The sequence below is a fragment of the Nicotiana tabacum genome, chromosome 2 (genome assembly GCF_000715075.1).
Source record: "Nicotiana tabacum cultivar K326 chromosome 2, ASM71507v2, whole genome shotgun sequence".
In the NCBI taxonomy this organism is placed as follows: domain Eukaryota; kingdom Viridiplantae; phylum Streptophyta; class Magnoliopsida; order Solanales; family Solanaceae; genus Nicotiana; species Nicotiana tabacum.
Window position 1 is genome coordinate 12720276 of NC_134081.1, and position 21176 is coordinate 12741451.

The 21176-nt window shown below is 35.8% G+C and overlaps 2 protein-coding genes and 1 pseudogene across 2 annotated transcripts; 2 read left to right on the forward strand and 1 right to left on the reverse strand.

Moving 5' to 3' along the window:
- Window positions 1-439: 439 nt before the first annotated feature.
- On the forward strand, window positions 440-6080 carry LOC107816170 (interactor of constitutive active ROPs 2, chloroplastic-like; annotated as a pseudogene).
- A 1459-nt stretch (window positions 6081-7539) lies between these two features.
- LOC107816169 (small ribosomal subunit protein uS12) lies at window positions 7540-9303 on the forward strand. Its single transcript, XM_016641857.2, has 4 exons — window positions 7540-7646; window positions 8533-8688; window positions 8783-8909; window positions 9002-9303. Exons 1-4 carry the CDS (start codon window positions 7642-7644, stop codon window positions 9140-9142), a joined length of 429 nt encoding a protein of 142 aa, XP_016497343.1. The 5' UTR covers window positions 7540-7641; the 3' UTR covers window positions 9143-9303.
- Window positions 9304-11158: 1855 nt separating this feature from the next.
- On the reverse strand, window positions 11159-18700 carry LOC107816168 (uncharacterized). The gene is made up of 9 exons (XM_016641856.2): window positions 18375-18700; window positions 16767-16928; window positions 16450-16689; window positions 15305-15339; window positions 15086-15214; window positions 14503-14650; window positions 13751-14406; window positions 11618-13604; window positions 11159-11422 (listed from the first exon to the last, which is right to left on the reverse strand). Exons 1-8 carry the CDS (start codon window positions 18517-18519, stop codon window positions 11646-11648), a joined length of 3474 nt encoding a protein of 1157 aa, XP_016497342.1. The 5' UTR covers window positions 18520-18700; the 3' UTR covers window positions 11159-11422; window positions 11618-11645.
- Window positions 18701-21176: the final 2476 nt, after the last annotated feature.

The following is a 21176-nucleotide window of genomic DNA, read 5'->3' on the forward strand; positions in this document are numbered from 1 at the left end:
CTTAAATTTCGTGCCCAATCAAACATGTTCACATAAATTAGAACGGAGAGAGTATATATTATTTTTAATTTAAGCGGTTAGATTGACGATTATTTAGATTAATTCTTCTTTTTTATCCCTTTTTCTTATTTGACTAAGCACAAATTTTTTTAAAGTTTTTTTTTGTAATTTACTATTTAAAATACACTATAAAATTAAAAATTACTTTAAAATTAAATTATCTATAATTACGTGAATTACTTTGATGTTTGTGTGATTATAAATGCTCAATTAAAAATAAAATAAGAAATTTAAATTTAAATTGAGACCACAAAATATCATTTTTTTTGTGATAAACTAAAAAATAAAGTGCATGAAATAAATTGATATGGAAAGAGTATTTCTTGTTTGGTTCCTAAGTCCTAACTAACAAAAACAAAACTACATAGAGGAAGAGAAAGAAGAGAGGAAAAAATAAACAGAGTTGTGTGTCTTGGGAAACAGCATACAGCTGAGTTGAAGCTACTGCTCTCTTTCTCAGGGCTTATTGTATGCAAAAAATAAGCTAACCCCTCGAGCTCTTCACCTCACTTTCTTTCTCCTCTTTCTAGGCTTCTTCTTCTTCTTCTTGGAGCTTGAGTGAGTTTTTCTTTTTCTTTCTGCAAAATTTTTTATTAGCTGCTGGTTTGTATTTTCACAAGAAAACTTGAGTTTATCTTTCTGGTTTATCTAAGAATGTTCAATATTTACATGTGTTATTGTTGTTCTTTTATTAAAGTTTGAATCTTTTTGATGTATTCATGGGTTTAATGTAGCTATATTTGCTTAGGCTATTGATTTCTTATGTGGGTTGTTTTCTTTTTTGATGAAGTTTTTATCTTTGAGGAAATATTAGTTTTGTTTTACAATGTGGGTTGAGTTTTTGGCTTCAACAACAAAAGCAGACTGAGGTCTGGAGAGCTGTATTTGCTTAGAGCATTGATTTCTCATGTGGGTTGTTTTCTTTTTTGATAAAGTTTCTATCTTTGAGGAAATATTGGTTTTGTTTTACAATGTGGGTTGAGTTTTTGGCTTCAACAACAACAACAAATCTGTGTAATCCCACGAGTGTTGTACGGAGAGAATGGTATGTACGCAACCTTACTCCGACCCTTGAACTGGAGAGAGGCTGTTTCCGCAAATTCAAATGGTTTAAATTGAAGTGTTTGTAGTTTCTTTAGATCTATATAACCTCAGTCAAACATGAAAAGTTGAAGCTTAGTTTATGAAAATGATTAAGTACCCAAAGCCCAACTAACTCTTTTCTTTTTGAAAACATGAATATTCTGCTTTGGAGTTGAGTTAAATGGTCCTGTTTTGCTGTTGCATTTGTTGTCTTTTTTGGTATCTTCACGGGTTCTCAGTTGTCTTTCCTGCTTTATCCTTGTACTAATGTTGTTTAGTTAAAAAAGAAATGTTTTTCCTTTACTGTTTCCTTGTTTGTGTTTTTTTGGTTTATTTCTATCTTTTTGTCTAAGGTTTCGTTAGTTCAAGAAATATAAAATAAGAAAGATTCCTAAGTTTGGGAATCATTTCATCTGATTGTGTCTCAAAAAAGTCATTGGTTTCATGTTCGCTTTTGAGATATTTGTTGAAATGTGGTTTCAAATGTCATTTTATTATGTTCAATGTTGTCCCAAAGATGTTATTTTTATACAGTGTGAGAACAGGAGTAAAGATAAAGAAAAAGAAAAAAAGTGTGATACGTGGCTTAAGTAATGATATTTGATTGCAACTTTTCTTTTTCACTTTTCTCCATTGTGTTTTTTTTAAAGAGCCTTGATGTAACTGGTAAAGTTGTTGCCATGTGACTGGAATGTCACGAGTTCGATTCGCGGAAACAGCTTCTTGCAGAAATGCAGGATAAGGCTGCGTACAATAGACCCTTGTGGTCCGGCCCTTTCCCAGACCCCGCACGTAGCATGAGCTTAGTGCACCGAGTTGCTTTTTTTTTTTTTGGGTCCTTTTTTTGGTTTCTTCTTTTTCCATTGTAGGTTTGGTTGGTGGAGTGGAGGTAGTTTATCTGGAGTTTCTTTGAAGGGACAGTGTTGTTTGTTTAATTTGATTTCCAAATTTGAATGTGGATTAAAATTTACAGATTAGTCATGAACCCTTATTTGTCTTTTGCATATGTCATACATTACAATTTCTTTCTCAGCTAAGGAATCCTCTGAATGTTGTAGGTCAGGTGGCCTTTAGTACAAAGCTCATTTAGTTTCTCATTTCTACATTTACTGCTGAGAGTAAATTAATATGCAGACACCAAAATCCAGGTATTACTATTTCTAATTCATTCATGTTGTTGTTTATGACCTTCTATTTTGCATCTATTGATCTCTTGCAGATAATTCAACCCTTGCCTTTTTTTTTCCTTTCGTATTTTCCTCTCTCTTGAAGGGAAATCTTGGAACAACGGTCAAGTTGTCTTCATTTGACCTATAGATCACGAGTTCGAGCCGTGGAATCCGACACTGATGCTTGCATCAGGTAGGGCTGTAGGCTGCCTACATTACACCCCTTGGGGTATGGCCCTTCCTCGGACCCTGCGTGGACATCGGATACTTTGTACACCGGGCGCTCTTTTTTTAATTTTCCTCTCTCTTCATGAGACCGGAACATTGGTTTTGTTATTCATTTGATAAATGTAGATAAATTTAAGAGTTCAAGAGTGTTTTAGCAAAATAATTTATCATCTATAGGTTTTCAGATTCAATTATTGCCTTCTAGTTTAGTGCATTTGTTCCCAGTAAGAAGGAAGTTAAAGCATTATGTTATAGTCTGATATCGCATCTATCATAAAAATGGGTGATCATCTTGAAAAATATCACATGTAAACTTCTGTAACATATTGGTAATACAAATGGAACATCTTTGAAGACTGATTGTGCTCTAAAAGAAGCCGGTAGTAAAGCTTTTGCCAAAACAATTACTGTGCAAAAAAGGAGAATTGATATACATTTTAAAATAAAATTTGATACTAATCTTTGAACGGGAGCCTTGGCGTAACTGGTAAAGTTGTTGCCATGTGACCAGGAGGTCATGGGTTCGAGCCCTGGAAACAGCCTCTTGTAGAAATACAGGGTAAGGTTGCATACAACAGACCCTTGTGCTCCGACCCTTCCCCGGACCCCACGCATAGCGTTATTATCTGCACTAGTTGTTTGACTATCTCATTCATCTTCTTCCGTGTTGTTGAAGAACTGTTTCTGTGGAGGTGCCACAAAGGACATCTCCTGCTACACCAAAGACAACTCGAAAACTCAAGACTCCGGGTTCAGATGCTGATTCTGTTTCATCTCCAAATCCAGCAAGCAGGACACCTAAAGACAGGAGTCCGAAAGTTGTTGGTCGCCGGTCGCCTCGGAGTCCAGTGATGGAGGTAATTGAGTTATGTGTTAAGCTTGGAGTCCAGTGATAGAGGTAATTGAGTTATGTGTTAAGCTTGGATATTCAGTACATCTCAATTGGCTTTTATGACTATGCTTGGAATGTCAAAATGAATGTCAAAATTTCTTAAATGGCTTTTCTGACTAATTGGTACAACTAAAATTGTTTCCTTTCTGTCACAATATGTATGGTATTACTCCTGTTCCATCCTCAAAGAAAAATGTATGGTCTTACTCAAAGAGAAAAAAAGCTTTTATTTGAAGGTCTACAAATAGTTATGTCAACTAGGATTTAGGTAAAATATGTCCTCTCATTAAGCTTTTGATCCTTGCTCGTCGTTCATGCTAAAAAGACTAGTCGTTATCATGTCCATTCTTGATTTAACATATTACATTCGCTGAAAGTGATTGAGGTTGTTATCTTCTTTCGGTAAGTGCACAACCCTTTGTTTCTGACGCACGATGCCTTCCCATATATGTCGCTGTTGTCAGTGAAGAAACTGTCTTGCACAGTTACTTGTTAGTTCAAGGCACTCACAGTATTTGCTAGAAACCAGGAAGTCACGGGTTCGAACCGTGGAAACAGTCTCTTGCAGAAATGCAGGGTAAGATTGCGTATAATAGACCCTTGTGGTCCGGCCTTCCCCGGACCCCGCGCATAGCGGGAGCTTAGTGCACCGGGTTGCCCTTGTTGCTGTTCCTAATCTTTTGTTCTTTTCCTACTTAAAGGTACCTAATTTTAGTGTGATGCTCATTGCTCTTATTTTGTGCAATACAGAAGAAGCGTCCAGGCAAAGTGTCCGACTTGGAAACTCAGCTTGCTCAACTCCAAGAGGAGCTGAAGAAGGCTAAGGACCAGCTCAGTTCATCTGAATCATTGAAGAAAAGGGCTCAACAGGATGCTGATGAAGCCAAAAAGCAGCTCGCCGTTATGTCAGAAAAGCTCGAGGATTCCAAGAAGCAGCTACTTGAGCTCTCACATTCAGAGGAAGCTCGACTGCTGGAGTTGCGCAAGATCTCACAGGATCGAGACCGAGCATGGGAATCCGAGCTTGAGGCTATCCAGAAGCAGCATGAGTTGGACTCTGCTGCTTTGGCATCTGCCTTGAATGAAATTCAGAAACTTAAAATTCAGCTGGACCGAGTGGCAGATTCTGAAGCCACTCAAGCTCATCATGCTGAGTCCGCTCACGCTGAGATTCAAAGCTTAAGGGTTGAACTTACGGAAACCCTTACATTGGCTGAGAAATTGAGAAATCAGCTTAATGATAGCAAGGAATCCGAGGCTTGTTCACTTGAAGAAGTGAGCAAAGCTCAAATGCAGCTTGAAGTGGCCAAAATGACAGAGGATACTCTACGTTCTGAAGGTCTGAAAGCGATGGACGTCTGCAGAACCTTGTCTTTGGAGTTGGAAAAATCAAAGGATCGAGTGGCATCTTTGGAGGAACTTGTCAGCAAACTCCAGTCTTCAGAAAGTTCTGTAGCTTCAGAAGGAAACAGCGTAAATGTGGAAGCTGATGAACTAAAAATTGAGCTGAGTAATATACAAGTCGAGGTATTTCAATTAAGAGCTGCTTTGGAGGCTTCTGAGAGAAAGTATCAGGAAGAATACATACAGAGCACCTTGCGGATAAGAAGTGCTTACGAGCTAGTGGAGCGCACAAAATCCGAATTGACTCAGAGGGATGCCGAATGGGAGGCAAAATTAAATGAAGCAAAATCTGAAGTGCAAGAGCTAAAGGAAAAACTGATGAACAAAGAAGCTGAACTGCAACACATTTCAGATGAGAATAAGGGGCTAAGTCTGCATGTCGAGCAAATGCAGTCAGCTGATAAAGAGTTTGAATTAGCTGCTCAACTGACGAAATCTGAGTCAATTTTGGGAGATCTAAGAGGAAATTTATTATAGACAAAGAGAATGAGCTACAGAGTCTTTTGGAGGAAAATGAGCTGCTGAAGTCAGAGATCGGAAAGAGGGAATCAGAGAGTACCAAAATGAGCGGCGAGGCACTTGCCTCAGTAGAAGCAGCGAAAACTGCAGAAAGAGAGGCTTTGATAAAGCTGGGAGATTTGACTGAGGAAGCAGATAGAAGCAGTAGAAAGGTAGCACGGGTCACTGAGGAGTTGGATGCCGCACAGACTGCAAACTCAGAGATGGAAACCGAGCTGAGGAGGTTAAAAGTGCAATGTGATCAATGGAGAAAGGCTGCTGAAGCAGCTGCATCAATGCTTACAACTGGAAATAACGGGAAATATGTCGAGAGAACAGGTTCTTTAGACTACCACACTATAGGCGGAAAGCTTGGTTCTCCACTTTTGGACGACTTGGAAGATGACTCGCCAAAGAAGAAGAATAACAACATGTTGAAGAGAATTGGTGTTTTATTGAAAAAGGGCCAGAAGTAAATAATGCCTCGTATCGTGCAGGTTGCTTTCGCATGATCATTGCTTCATTTCTCCAGTAATCTTAATCGAGGAAACATTTTTCAGTATTTGTTAATAAATCTACTACTTTCCTTCTCAGGACTGTAGCTGAGCTGATGGCTTCGTGGAACGAATCTCTTTTGCAGATTTTTGTATAGCTGTTTGGAAATTGATGATCTTTGTATGATCTCACCTGCCTATATTGGTAGGTTTGCTTGGGAAATAGTAAGAGCTTAATCTCTTCTTTTGAAAATTCAGTTTGTATGGCAATTGGTATTTTCAGAGACAGGCTGTTGTATTTTCCAACTATTTCTTGCAAGTTTAATGAACCTAAGAGGGATGATTAATGGTAGAATTTGCTTTATTGTTGCTTCAAGATTTTCATGTTAAAGATGGCATTTGTATCTATCTTTATTATGTCAAAGATTGGAGCCATTAAAAGAAAAGGAATGAAAAAAAAAGGTGGTAAACAAAGCCCGGAGAAGGTAGTGTATGCAAATCTTACCCATACCTTGTGAAGGCAGAGAGACTGTTTTCGATAGTCTCTCGACTCGAAAAAAGCATGGAAAGGAAAAGAAGCAACACACTAGTAAGAGAGTGAGATAGCTGAAGCAAAAGAAACAACATATAGTACTCTTAAGTCCAAGAATAAGAGAATGCAAAACACTACTACTACTACTACTATTATGGAAAGGAGAGATGTACGACTACTTACTAACTTACAACCCTGATTTTCGGCTTCTATTCCCCTCCTATCAAGGGTCATGTTTTCGGTAAGCTGAAGATGTGTATGTGTATGTGTATGTGTGTGTATATATATATATATATATATATATATATATATATATTTCGTAGATGCATTTGCATAATGGAAGTAAGTATTTATAGGTCTACTTGATTGGATTTTTTCTTCAAATACTTTGGATTGAATAAGTTCTATGTGTGTTTATGATATGAGACTTAAGTCAAGTTACTAGATCATGCTGCAACTCAGGGCTAATTGCTATTACTAATTATTGGTTAAATCCTTGTTAACTAAGAAACTTTCAAGCATAAATCAATATTAAATATAGTACCAATTACAAGGATCTTAAAAAATAAAAAGAGAAATATTGACAATTTCTAAACAAATGACAAATAATTCAATTTATTTTAACAAAATCAGAGGCAAATGTAACATTATAGGAACGAGACTTTCGATACGAACCGTGGATATACCTTGCAAATTCATTAGAATATCTATATAAATTAACTTATTAATCCATAAACTAAAATTTTAACCCATAAAATTAAGTTCTTGGATCCGCTATGAACAAAATAAAAATACAAGGAAGAAAGAAAAAAGAAATAATAAAATATTTTAAACCTAGATTGGGCCTAAATATACGATCCAAGGAATATAGGATAAAAATAAGAAATAGCCAGATTTACAACTGTTATTTGAAAATTAGTCATAGTTTTAATATTAATCAATTTTTAGCTACTTTTTTATGCAAAAATTAAAATCTGAATAAAAATACCCTTAAAATCTAGAAAAATTCCAACATATTATGTTGGAGTTCAATAATTTTGGAAACACACCTATTATTCAGTAAAAATGCTATGCCATGCCATTCTGACAGGAATTTAACCAGCCCAATCAATACAACCCAATTCCAAGAAGCCCAGAATCCAGCCCTCTTGTATATAAACACCCAACGGCCCCTTATAAAATGTTTTTTCTTATATTAGGGTTTTGCTAGGCGGCTGACTCCTTTCTCCTTCAACCTCTCAAACCCTAGTCTGAAGTCGGAATCCTCTTCACTCTGCAATCATGGGGTATAAACTAAGCTCTGTATTTCCTATTTTCAATTTTATAACTTGTACATTATTTCTCTTGTGAAGCATTTTCAAATTTAGCGCTTTTTTTTAATTGAAATTCTTAGCTCCGATATAATTGTGTGTCATGTTCAAATGATGCTATTGTAGGAGTAGACTGGAGACACACAAAAAAAAACTTTTTTATATCTTCTTTGTTAGTTAATCTTAGGGAATGTTTTTATTTGATCTAGCAAGTTGCTGGATTTTGAGAAATTGAGTTAATATGATTAGCTATAAGCAGATAATAGTTGTAATTTGTAATGGCTGAACTAAATAGACCTAAAATAGAGGGGGAATGGATAGAATGGATTTATATAGGTGACTCCAACTAGTTTAGGATTGAGGTGTGGTTAATTGATTTGGACATGGAAATTTTATGTATGATGGATCTGGTGAAAGGGCGGAGGTACCCGGTGGAATGGTTGGGTGCTGCTCAAGCTTGCCTGGACACCACCCTTATCAAAAGGAAGTTTATGTGTGATGGATGTGTGCAGGAGCTCATGGCGGATGATTTAGCAGAAATTTGATGATTTACTTTCTTGTTGCTCAAAGCAGTTTTATGTGATGAAATGGGAGATGAAAATAGAAATTGTCAGTGAGTTCTTGAACAAAAATTAGGAGCATCTTATAGTGCCATGAGTTAACTGATTGAGATTTGATGTGCTTCTCGAATTAAGAGGATCAAGTTCTAAGCTGCTCTCATGACTTTGGGTATAAGAAGAAGATAACTGTCTATGAACTTCATTTCTGATACAGTTTCATAAAATTTGTCATCCAAATGTTGAGTAACAACGTAGTGGGAAGCATAGGCAGTGTATTTCTACTAAATGACTCCTGACTACAGGAAGACACGTGGAATGGGAGCTGGACGCAAGCTGAAGTCCCACCGCAGAAGACAAAGGTGGGCTGACAAATCTTACAAGAAGTCGCATCTTGGTAATGAATGGAAGAAGCCATTTGCCGGATCTTCCCATGCCAAAGGAATTGTGCTTGAGAAGATGTAGGCTTATCTTGACACTAGTTTTACTGCTTATGTTATTCGTCAAACATGTAAATTGTATCTAACCTATCAAGTTGCTCAAATGCGTTCGCAGAGGAATTGAGGCTAAGCAGCCCAACTCTGCTATTCGTAAATGTGCTAGGGTCCAGCTCATAAAAAATGGGAAGAAGATTGCTGCTTTTGTCCCTAACGATGGTTGCTTGAACTATATCGAAGAAAATGTGAGTCTTCTGCTTTCAAGTATTTTTGATTCACTTAAGTGAATAGTGGTTTCAGTTTCGCCGTGTGCTAAGTTAGATCTTTGATATTGCAGGATGAAGTGTTGATTGCGGGATTTGGTCGGAAAGGTCATGCTGTGGGAGATATTCCCGGGGTCCGGTTCAAGGTGGTGAAGGTTTCTGGTGTCTCTCTCCTAGCTCTCTTCAAGGAGAAGAAGGAGAAGCCAAGATCTTAAGTTGCCTCTTTTTTTGTCAAAATATTCTCAAGAGTGTAATGGACTAGCTATCTTGAGTTTACTTTGTGAACTACTATTAAGTAGGGCATTGTACTGGAATTTTGGTTCATTTCTGTTTGAGTTCATATATTACCTATATGCTTCCTCCTTTCCTAGCAAAATCGTGGCCTCCAGTTGTTTCTATGTGCTTTTTCCTATGCACTCTGATCATCGTCAAAGTCATCCTAGAAAATGTCTTCTTTCTGAAAATAAGTGGTTTTTTTATATACTTTTTTTGATGTTTTGTATGTGAGTTAGGAAAAATATTTTCTAATATTTTGTCGACAAAGAAAATAATTTTCTAGTCTTAAAAGTAATTTTCAATTATGACATGCTTCCTCAAATGTGCGAGTGAAATAACTCGCAGAAAAGGCTAAGAAGTTTTAGAAATATTACTTCTGACAGAACATATAAGAGATTCTTATTTGATGGATAATCAAACATATTGTAGAATACATATACTCCCTCCGTTCTAATTTAATTTATGTGAACATGTTTGATTGGTCACAAAGTTTAAGAAAAAATGAAGATTTTTAGAATTTGTGGTCCTAAACAAGTTTAAAAGAGGTCCAGAGTATTTGTGTGGTTATAAAAGTTTCTCATTAAGAGTAGAATTGGAAGTTTAAGCTAAATTGTTTCCAAATTTAGAAATGAGTTATTCTTTTTGGAACGGACCAAAAAGAAAATAAATTTACATAAACTGGACAGAGGGAGTATACACTACATATTTGACATAAATAATAGGAATTGCTAATAAATATTATTTTTCCTCCACTAAAATTGGGAGCTTAGAAAATGATTTACCTATGCAAGGCAGGGAAGTTATATTAGAAAAGATGTTTTCTAGACATTTTAGCTAATGTAAAAATTAGAGATATTTTACATTCTTGGTAGGAAGGAAAATGATTTTCTGGTATTTGTTTAGTAAGTTAAAAATATTATATCAAAAGCATTTATGTATAATTTACACAAATACTACGGGGATATGGTGGAGTCGAGGTTCAGGGTCGGGGATCGGGGTCATGGATCGAGGATTGTGATTCGGGGTTCTTCGAGGGTCAAATGTCGGGGGTCATGGTCTAAAGGTCGAGAGTTGGGGGGTCGAAGATCGAGGTGTGGGGTCTGAAATGAGAGGTTCAAAATCAGGGTTCCGGGTCGGGGATCGGTGTTCAAAGTCATAAGTATTTTAGGAAAATAAAAGATGGGGAAGGATGCTAACCTATTACCTTCATGTTATACATTAGCAAGATCCTATCCACTTTCTTTACATCTTTGTTAACATGATATGCAAAGACAAACAATTGCTACCCATTTTGAACTACTAGTTCCTTGCCATGTTAATTGCCATACAGCTTTTCTCATCCTAAAATGTCTTTCCACTAGCTATGAGTGCTAATACCCTTCATTTAGTGTTCCTATGTAAACTCATTGTTCTAACGCAAGAGACTTCAGTAGCATGATTATTTACTTGAATCCTAAACCAGAAGCAAGTCATCTATTTAACTTGTAAATCCATATTTTACCAAAACAAAAAAGAATTCTTTTAAATCTTATTATAAGATACATGCTTCTCAAAATTAATTGTCTTATTTGGCTGCAGAATAATTTGATCCAAAGGCGTATAGTTTATTTCTAATACAGCATTATTTAAAAAAAAAACAATAATTGTAGAATATGATTGTGACAAAAAAACCCAAAATTTTAATGTTTTCTGACTAATTGGCCAAATTTGATGCATCAAGTAGCTAGCTAGTTCAAAGTAACAAGAAGCACATCTGAATTTGACTTGGGATTAATAGCATATACTCCCTCTATCTTAATTTATGTAGCATAGTTCAGATCTCGAGATTCAATCTTTTTAATGTCAACTGTGAACTCAAACATAGAATTTTTAACTCTTTTGGAATAAGGAAATGCCAACTTATTTCCTTTTGAAGTGGATAATGAAAACTTTTAAGGATATAATTCTCTGCAACATTTCTCAACACTAAGACAATTGCAACTTGTGATATTGATTTGCAAATCTGAATAGAAAAGACTTCTAGGTTTTACATTTATGTAAATGTATTTGTGACATAAATCAGTACTTTGAACATAAAAAAAGATATGTTCTCAAAAATCTTGATCTTAGCTGAAAGCAGAAGAATCTTGCATCAGATAAGCCTTTCCTCAAATGCTATACAATACTGATGCCTTTGCCACCTGCTGAAACTAGCCTTCTTGTACTTGAAGCCTAACCATCTTTGAACATCAAAATTTACACACAATTAGCACACATTAATACATCATTATAAGAAGCAGAATAGGTCAAAGATTCGGAATTTCATGAATAAAGTTAGACCACATTTTGGGAGAAAGGAAAAGATCTTCATGATAAAGATGTGTTTCTCAGACTAATGTAAAGTTGTAATATTAGGATCGAAACAGATCTTTTACCTTGCAATGAAGTTATGCTTGGCCGTCCTCATAAATTGTTGTTTTCTTTATGATCAATTTCTAAAGAAGGAAGATCTAAATCAGTCTTCCCAACTACCTGGACAGCTTCTTCAGAAAAATCAAGACAATCAACGGAAGAATTCTTGACAGCAAATGGCGTCCTTCTAACTGCTATTTCAGGAGTATTTAGTGACAAATAGGCCAACTTACTCATTAGAGATTCAACCTTATCGCTAAATGGGGTTGTGCTGACTTCTACCTGACCGTTTAGTTGGTAAACATTTTTCTTTGTATTTGTTTTCTCAAGAGTATTCATATCATCCTTGATATCTGTATTATAATTAAGATTACACTGAGCACCTACTCCATCTCCATCAACTGTTTCACACCATCTAATGTTTTCACCAACGGAATCCTTTTCATCTGAAACAACCTCAGCAGTCTTGATGTCAGTATTTCCAGTAGTGTCCAAGTTCATTTCATTTTCCATAACGCCTTGATTTTCACCTTTAGTTGCAACCAAACCAGTAACCATATCACTGTTCAATACACTTTGGTTTTCACTCGTAATCACAACCAAACCATCACTTGGAACGTGTTCAACTGAATCAGGTCCTTGGTTTTCACCTTTAGTTGCAATCAAACCAGCAATCATATCACTGTTCAAAACACTTAGGCTTTCACTCTTAACCGCAACCAAACCATCATCTGCAACGTGTTCAACTGAATCAGGTCCTTCAGCCACAACTTCCTTATCTTTCGAAGAATTTGCTAATCTTTGGTTTTCACTCTTAATCACATCCACATCATTGTTCGCCATGACTTGGTCTTCACTCTTAATTGCAACCAAACCATCACCTGGAGCGTGTTCAACTGAATCAGGTCCTTCAGCCACAACTTCCTTATCATTCGAAGAATTTGCTAATCTTTGGTTTTCAATCTTAATCACATCCATATCATTGTTTGCAAGGACTTGGTTTTCACTCTTAATTGCAACCAAATCATCACCTGCAACGTGTTCAAATGTATCAGGTCGTTCAGGCACAACTTCCTCATTGTTCAAGGTACTTGCTCTTTGGTTTCCACTCTCAATCACAACTGTATCATTGCTCACAATGACGTGGTTCTCACTCTTAATTCCAACCAAACCATCAGCTGCAGCGTGTTCAACTGTATCAGGTCCTTCGGCCAACACTTCCTTATTGTTCAAAGTGCTTGCTATGCCTTGGTTTTCACTCTTAATTGCAACCAAACTAGCACATGTGTCATTGCCCACCACGCCTTGGTTTTCACTCTTAGTTGCAACCAAACTAGCACCTGCATCATTGCCTGCCACACCTTCGTTTTCACTCTTAGTTGCAACCAAACTAGCACCTGTATCAATGCTGGCCACGCCTTGGTTTTCACTCTTAGTTGCAACCAAACTAGCACCTGCATCATTGCCCACCGCGCCTTGGTTTTCACTCTCAGAAGCAACCAAACCAGCACTTCGAATGTTTTCTAATGGATCAGCTTCTTCAGCCACCACATCCATATTTTTCGAAGTATTTGCTCCACTTATTTCATGATGAACTTCAGGAGATAACTCAGGAATAAGAGTAATATCACTTGGAGCACCAGAGTGATTATCTGAAACATTTGACTTGTCTGTAGAGGATACCGGAGAGAGGTGCTTCAGATTTTCAGGCCTTCTATTTGCCCTAACTGGAACTTTTACCCTCTTAGTTTTCGTGTTTGAGTTTCCTTTTGGGCTACCAATGGGAGCTTCAGTCTTGGGCAGTGCAGAAGAAACATTTGACTTGTCTGAAGAAGATACAGGAGAGAGGTGCTTCAGAGTTTCGGGCTTTCTGTTTGCCCTAAATGGAACTTTTACACTCTTAGCTTTCATGTTTGAATTTCCTTTTGGGCTACAGATAGTAACTTCAGTCTTGGGAAGCGCAGTAGACAAACTGGAATGAGAACCATTAGGAGTATGGACTGCCTTCACCTGCATGACAATCAATTTAACTTAAGAAATTTTCTTTCCACTTGGTAATGATCTTATCATCATTATACTACATGTTGCCATCACGTAAATTATTTCTAATTGAAGGACATGAAAATAAAACCATATAAATAGAAGACTAAACTAACCCCGTCAAAGTAACCCATCTTCGGAGATGGCATGCGCAGTCCCGTTGGTTTCATAGAGGCCGGACGAGAAATTGTGCCTGCTTGCTTTAAACTTCCTCTAGTAATAGGTGTTCCCACAATTTCGGGCTTATTTGAGGTCTGATCACTTAAATGATTCTTCAGATCCAAAGTTGAGGTGTCGCTGTCAAATGATCTGCAGGAGCTTGTCTCAAGGCTAGTCCTTAAATTGCTTGACCTTTGGTTCATGGCAGCAGAAGATGATGATGATGCTGAAGACCACTCACTAATAGAACTAGCAGGCGATATGCTTGAGTTGATCTTAGAGGACATCAGATATGCTGAGACGGCAGAATTCCCAGACGGTACTTTACTCTTCAATGCAGCTTTTGAAGGGGTTTTGAGTTTTGCACTTGCAGAAGGTTGAGCAGTAGGTTTGCTGCTATCCACCTTTCTCCTCGCTGCAGGAATTGAAGATTTAGCTGTCTTGTCCGATGAAGTACTTCCGGAGCTATCACTTGAAGATCTTGTCGAAGGTATTCTCATTGCAGCTGAAGAGCCGACAGAAGGGGGCTTCATAGACATAGCAGGTCTCGGTAACACCCTACTAGCATTATTTGAGGCAGATGCTTTTGGCGTCTGAGCCCCTCTAACAGAAGCTGTAATTTCCCATTAAACCATCAAGGTCAGAAAAGCTGCTTAAAAATATTTACATGCCATCAATGTAAATTTAAACAAATTCTTTTACCGCATACCTGTACTAGTTTTCGTGCTGTTATTATCAATTTTGACTCGTGAGACATCCAAAGAAGCCCTTTTGGTTACACCTGCAGAAACAGGTTGCGACTTTGTGCTAATTTTTGGAGGCCTTAATGATGCTCCATCTGTAGTTCTAGTGATAGACTGCATTACACAACATAAGACAATGTCAGTAAAATATCAGAAGTCCAAATTCTTTCGCTAATCAAACAAATGAGAGAGAACACCTATTCAGCCTTTTTGACCAATAATTTAAAAGCCTACTGCTAACAGACTCAAAAAAGGTTAATTTAGAGAAGAGTGATGATTTTTTCTCCAAATGTAAGGAATTTCTTTGAGCTAACTATAGACTTGAAAATATGAAAACAAACAATATTTCTAATCTAACAATCAATCAACACTGTAAGGAATTTGTTTGAGCTGGCTAATAGAAATCAAAACTAGGAATTTTTATAAGAGATGCAAACCTAACAAATAAACCAAATATCAGTACGAGCTGCAATTTCTCAATCAGATGTTGGCGCTAAAATATAACTGATGTATGTAACAGAAATAAAATTTTAAAGACAAATTACATGCCTGAGTGACTTGTGTCTTATCCTGCTTCAACCCACCCAATCTTTGTGTTCCGGTAATTTGCTTTGGTTGACTTTTTGGTAACCCGGCTTGTGCTCCAATGATTCTTTTTGGAGCAAGTTTTTGCTTTATCTGACATTTGAGAATATAGACAATATTAGCTGAGAACTATAGAATTATGAATAAAATCTTCAGATGTCACCTCTACAAAATTAAACTTACCCTAGCTTTTGAAGCGAGGTCCACTTTCTTCACAGCTGTAAAAAGGTAACATTAGATTGGAATAATTTGCAGGCAATATGCATCTTTTTTTAATTTCTTAGCAATATGCATCTTTTCTTGAACATTTGGAAAAAGATCTTTAACCCCATAGAAAGTAACCCACCGCCCCTCCCCACTCCCAAATATGCATGCATCCTCCACTCTATTGAGAAAAAGAAATGGAAAATATTTAAAACAAACAAAAAAGACAAGGACATTAAGATGGAAACTAAAAGTGCACACAATTTTAACTATTTCTATGGCATCGTTTGAGCTGCATGACCTACAAACTCATGTACTTCCGTTTTCTCCAATCCATTTGAAACAAATCGAACAATTAACAATATTATATGTAACAGCTTCGTGAAAATGAGCAAATTCATTGTTGATTTTTTATAAAATAAGCTTACACTACAACTCCCTGCATGTCCTATTGATTTTAACTCTAAGAAGCTAAGCCTAAAACTTCCCTTCTAAACCTACTCCTCATCTTAACAAGTCCTTGTGCATCTACGCCTCTAAGATCCTTAAAAAAAGTACTCATTTGTCCCATTAACCTTTAACATCCTGCCCACATACATCCAAGAGTACTATCTGTGAGATATGAGGTTCCCTAGAGTGGTAGCTGGACAAGAAAATGTTAAAGTTAACAAATAATTCGACCATAGACATCAGTATTGAGGCGAAACTATCTAATTTCATGGCAGCTCAAAGTAGATGTTGCAACTGAGGTGAAATTGGCAGTAAGTAGGAGGCTTCTTTAGAAGAGTTGGTTAGCATGTATGATGTAACTTGATGTATCATTGAATACTGAAGAGTCAAACCGGAAGGCCTTTAGATGCAATCTACTGCAGCGGTGCATACTGTAATATGGCAAAGGTGAAGTTCTAACTAAAGTTATGTTACTACAAAAAAATGGAAGGCAGTTTTACGTGAATAGACACATAATTTCACGGTTGGCACTAAAAAGGGGTGTGTGGGTTGTGTGTTGGGTGGGGGGGGGGGGATTCGCAAAAATGAAGAGGAATATTTTTTTTTTGTTTCTTCATGCAATATAACGAAGCAGTTCCATAAACATGACCAATTTTAAACAACTATTAACTTACAAGAATTAGCTCCACTATCTGTCTTTGTAGATACATCCCCACTACTTGAAATGGTTAGGTTCTGGATTGAGGCTCTTATATCTCCGAACAACTCAGCTTCAATATGTTCTAGTGTCAAATTATCACTTTCCAACGTGGAGATTGAATCTGCAGATTGTCGCACATCCTCCTCAATCATAGGTAAATTGTGTTTTTCACCTCCCTTCATAATGCTGGACAACTCCTCGGCATCAAGCACGCCTGAATATGTTGTTTGTAAGTTTGAATTCACAATAGAGGATTACATAAATAAAGCCCTTTAACAGGAAGTATACTACCTGCATCTGTAAAGAAAGCACTATCCCAAGCTAAACTTTTGCGTAAATTGACCTTTCCTTTTCTGGCCTTTCCAGGCTCTTTTGACTCATGCAGCTGGGGGAACTGGTCATCACGGTTACCTTTACCAACCATGTCCATTTCCTCTTGAATATTAGTAGCTCCTGAAAAACCAAGATTCTAGCCTCAGCATGATTTGCTGAACACAAAAATAAAATGATCTTTATACAAAGATACCACATTGGATATGCAGACGCAGCTTAGTACCTCTGTCAAATGAAAAAAGTAACATAAGCAAGAAAAATGCTTCTAGCTCTAATAAATTGTCATATAAACCAAGGAGAAAACAGCAAAAATATCCACCTGCATGAGCGTTAGCTCATGCTCAAAACCAGAGGCGGACCCAGAATTTTAACGTGAGGGTGGCACCATTGTCTTACTCAACAGCACCCCCTAAAAGCTTTTAATGTTCAGGGTGCTAGATTATTTATATAATCATTTTCAAGGTATGTACATATACATATACAAGATCTCTGTCGAAGTTTACGGGGTCCGGTGACCCCGCAACAATACACATAGGTCCGCCTCTGCTCAAAACTCCTCTGACACGAGTCCTAGTCATTGCGCTGCGGTCCGTTTCCCGGCTTCGCTTGTGCGATTTGCACTTCTGATTGGTTTCAGCCATCCCCAACCTTAATGGATGGACCATGAAGAGGTCAGTCAAGCGGTTAGGGTTTTCGGGAACAATCCCCACTCGCTGCTTCACAAAAGGTTGGCATCCTTTTCATTTATGAGATAAATGAGTTGGTCAAGTCCAGGTCCAACATTAAGTAATTATGATTCGGAGATATACTAAATACAACAAATAAAAACTGTAGCATTGTGAGAGCTCTTTAGTTCATAGGCTATCAATCAACTAGGATAAAAAGCACAGATTATTTTCCTCCAACAACATTACTTTAAACATCTTAGAAAAGCTATCTAAAGCTCTCTTCAGCCCGAGAATGGGCTCAAAAGTGAAAGGAATAAACATGCATGAAGCCCAAATATATGAACAACAACAACAACAACAACTATTATGTCTCAGTCCCAAACAAGTTGGGGTAGGCTATATGAATCCTCACTTCTTCATTTAAGCCCAAATTTATGAACCACAAGAAAACATATATCAGCTCAAGCTACTTAGTCACTTTTTTTATCAGCTCATTTCTTCCTTGGGTGGGATGGAAAAACCTTGAAATTCCTAAAATTGTAGACATTCTTCCAAAGGAAATCACATCAAACACCCAAATGGTGTGAGAAAACTCAATTTTTTTTTATCAGATCTTGTAAAAGAAAAAGCTAATATTTGTGTTAACAGTTACTAAATAAATCATCAGAAAGTAAAATAAGGTTTAGACAAAACCAAAAAATAAAAAAATACATTCAATCTTTCCATGCAAAACACATTAAACAGCCAAAAGGGTGTAAGAAAATCCCATTTTTCTCAGATCTTGTCAAAAAAATAGACCAACTCTTTTTATTCCACAGTTTTAAAACTAAATAAAGAATCAGAAAGTAAAAATTACAGAAAAAAATGGAAAATAAAATAAAATAAAAGGAACAAGAACCTGAAGAAGGGTATTCTTCAAGACCCCAAGAAGGGAGAGGAGAAGAAGAATTTACAATAAGATTGTCATTTTCTGATGAGAAATCAATAAGACTATTAAGCCCATTCACTTCAAGATCCATTTTTTCACACTCTTCAATTGACATTTACTTCAACAGATTCAGTGAAATAAAAGTATAAATCTAAAGCTAAGAATAATGAGAGTATCTGAATTCGATTTGAAATTGGGTTGTTCTTTGATAAAGGGGTTCTGAGCAAAAGTGGCGATGATAGAAATGGAGCGGTAGAGCAAAAAGGGGGAATTATTTTTTTGAACTGCTAAGAGGCGGTTTTTCAAAAATTGAGAAATTAATAAATGAAAAATTGAAAATTTTGTTAGCCGTTTGGGCTTTAAATAAATAAATGGTACTACTGATTTTGAATTGTTGACTTGGGTTGGCCATCTGTACAAGTACAATTGAAGTGGAGTATACAATTTGATAAAACAGTTATTTTTATTCGAACTAATAATTTGGGCAAATCAGCTTGGATCTTTTCTTTTTAACAACTACACAATGGTTGTATTTGTATCCCTCAAAACAATCTCTCTATCTTTACGAGTCAGGAGTGCGAGACAGAATTAAAGTCTACATATACAGTACCTTCTTCAGGTGGAATTATACTAAAATTTTTATTGTTTTTGTTATTGAACTAAACAGTAATTGCCGTGACATTATTTGAATTTAAACTCGTACATTACGATTTAAAAAGTAATTATTTGCCATATGAAAAACTTAAAATATGAAATTTGTAGCCCTTTGAAAAGTTATGTGTATTTTACTAGACAGTGCGCACATCTACATACATACATACATACATACATACATATATATATATACATACATACATACATACATATATATATATATATTGCTGCGTAGACAACCCATTGAACTTGGCTCCATTTTTTTATTTTGGCACTTTATCTCAACCTTGTTCCATTTTGGCCCTCCAACTCTATTTCTTATGTTTCATTTTAACACAAAAAAATTTATCCGACGTAAAAAAAAAAATTTACTTCTTATTTTTGTTTTGTAATTTCAAATTTTTGTTTTTTTCATTTTTCTGCACCACCTCCCCCGGGGAAAAAAATATTTTTTTATATATATTTTCAATTTTAGTTTTTTCATCTTTCGATTTACAGGTTCGAAATTTTACAAGTTTCAAAATTGTGAGTTCGGAACTTTATGTGTTTGGAAGTTTACGGGTTTAGAAATTATAAAGTTTACGGGTTCGAAAGTTCGCAGTTTCGAAAGTTTAGCGGTTCAGAAGTTTATAAAATTTGTGGGTATTTCAGGATATGCATGCACACACGTTTCACAAAATATAAAATTTATTTCAAAATATTTTATTTTTTAATTTTTTTTTACAAAACCGACCAACTTCGGTCTTTTTTTTGCGCAAAAATGCAAGAAACTCTTTTAGTGTCCCGCAAAATTTATTTTTTAAGAAACCGACTGAAATCGGTTGGTTTTCATATAAATAGTATATGGGGAAGGAAATAATGAAGATGAAATATGGGAGAAGGAAGTTGGGGGATTAAAAATGGGGCAAATAGTTATTTTATTACTGTTGGAGAAGGAATTTTGCCATAAACAATCTGCCTCACGCGCCTACCATGTGAGCCAATTCACACTATGTGACTAATCAGCTTTTGTGTTAAAATGAAACATAAGAAATAGAGTTCGAGGACCAAAATGGAACAAAGTTGAGATAGATTGCCAAAATAAAAAATGGAGCCAAGTTCAATAGGTTGTATATGTATTTGGCATTTATATGTATGTATATAGATATGTATGTATATGTATATAGATATGTATGTATGTATTACCCCTTCTTGATTTGATACATGTATGCATTGACGGTGTAAATATTTTTTAAATTATCCATATAATTTAACTTGTTATAGCAAGTAAATTTACCATTATATTCATGTTAACATGTAATTGCTTTTTAAGTGATTTTATATAAATAATTTTTAGAGTAGAAGTTAAAACTCGCTAAACCTTTAAGACAAGCAAAAGCATAAAATGGAAATGGGAATAAAAGCTGATTTATAGAGTACATTTTAAATTTGATATTATAGTGTCCAAAATGGCAATTATATCATCAGTCTTTATATATTAAACGATTTATAGATTGATCTATATATGCGTATATATTAAGCAAAACTTTATTTAATACATCGTATCCCAGATTTGTTAATAACAAAATGAAATCAAATGAGCTACATTCATTTGAGAGTTAACAAATTTAACTTGGTTCATTAATTACCATTTACCGGCATCTTTCATGTTGTAGCTTCTATTTGTTAATTTCAGTATACATCTAGATTACGTTTATAGTTTATACATAGTACCAAAATGGAAAAAACTTGTTAAACCTTGTGTTTATACTAAGATAGTAAATGCATGAGATCATTTTTACATTACCTTTTAAATATTTAACAATTACTGTAGTAGTAACATTTACTATCACTTTAATCGTGACCATTGCCCTATAAAGTACAAGTATTTTCCATAATTAAATCGTGAAATATATTTGAACCTTTATAGAAAGTTATGTATTTTTTTCCGAACTGAAAATTATTTATTCATAAAGAAAAAAGGTCGACATAAACAAGAAATCTGGTAATCCTTCTTTATTTGTACTTAATTTCACTAGTTGGACCATGGATGTGTCAAAAAGCACAAGCTTTTAATTTTCATTTCTAACATCTATCGAAAACAACCTCTATGCCCTCCCAATATAGGGTTAAGTTATA

Coding starts and splice junctions, on each gene's coding strand:
- LOC107816169 (XM_016641857.2), top strand. Junction 8,689..8,782: donor GGAATTGTGCTTGAGAAGAT/GTAGGCTTATCT, acceptor ATGCGTTCGCAG/AGGAATTGAGGCTAAGCAGC. Junction 8,910..9,001: donor TGAACTATATCGAAGAAAAT/GTGAGTCTTCTG, acceptor TTGATATTGCAG/GATGAAGTGTTGATTGCGGG.
- LOC107816168 (XM_016641856.2), bottom strand. CDS start 18,519: ATGTCAATTGAAGAGTGTGAAAAAATGGATCTTGAAGTGAATGGGCTT. Junction 16,929..18,374: donor TGAAGAATACCCTTCTTCAG/GTTCTTGTTCCT, acceptor TTGGTTTTTCAG/GAGCTACTAATATTCAAGAG. Junction 13,605..13,750: donor AGATGGGTTACTTTGACGGG/GTTAGTTTAGTC, acceptor ATTGTCATGCAG/GTGAAGGCAGTCCATACTCC.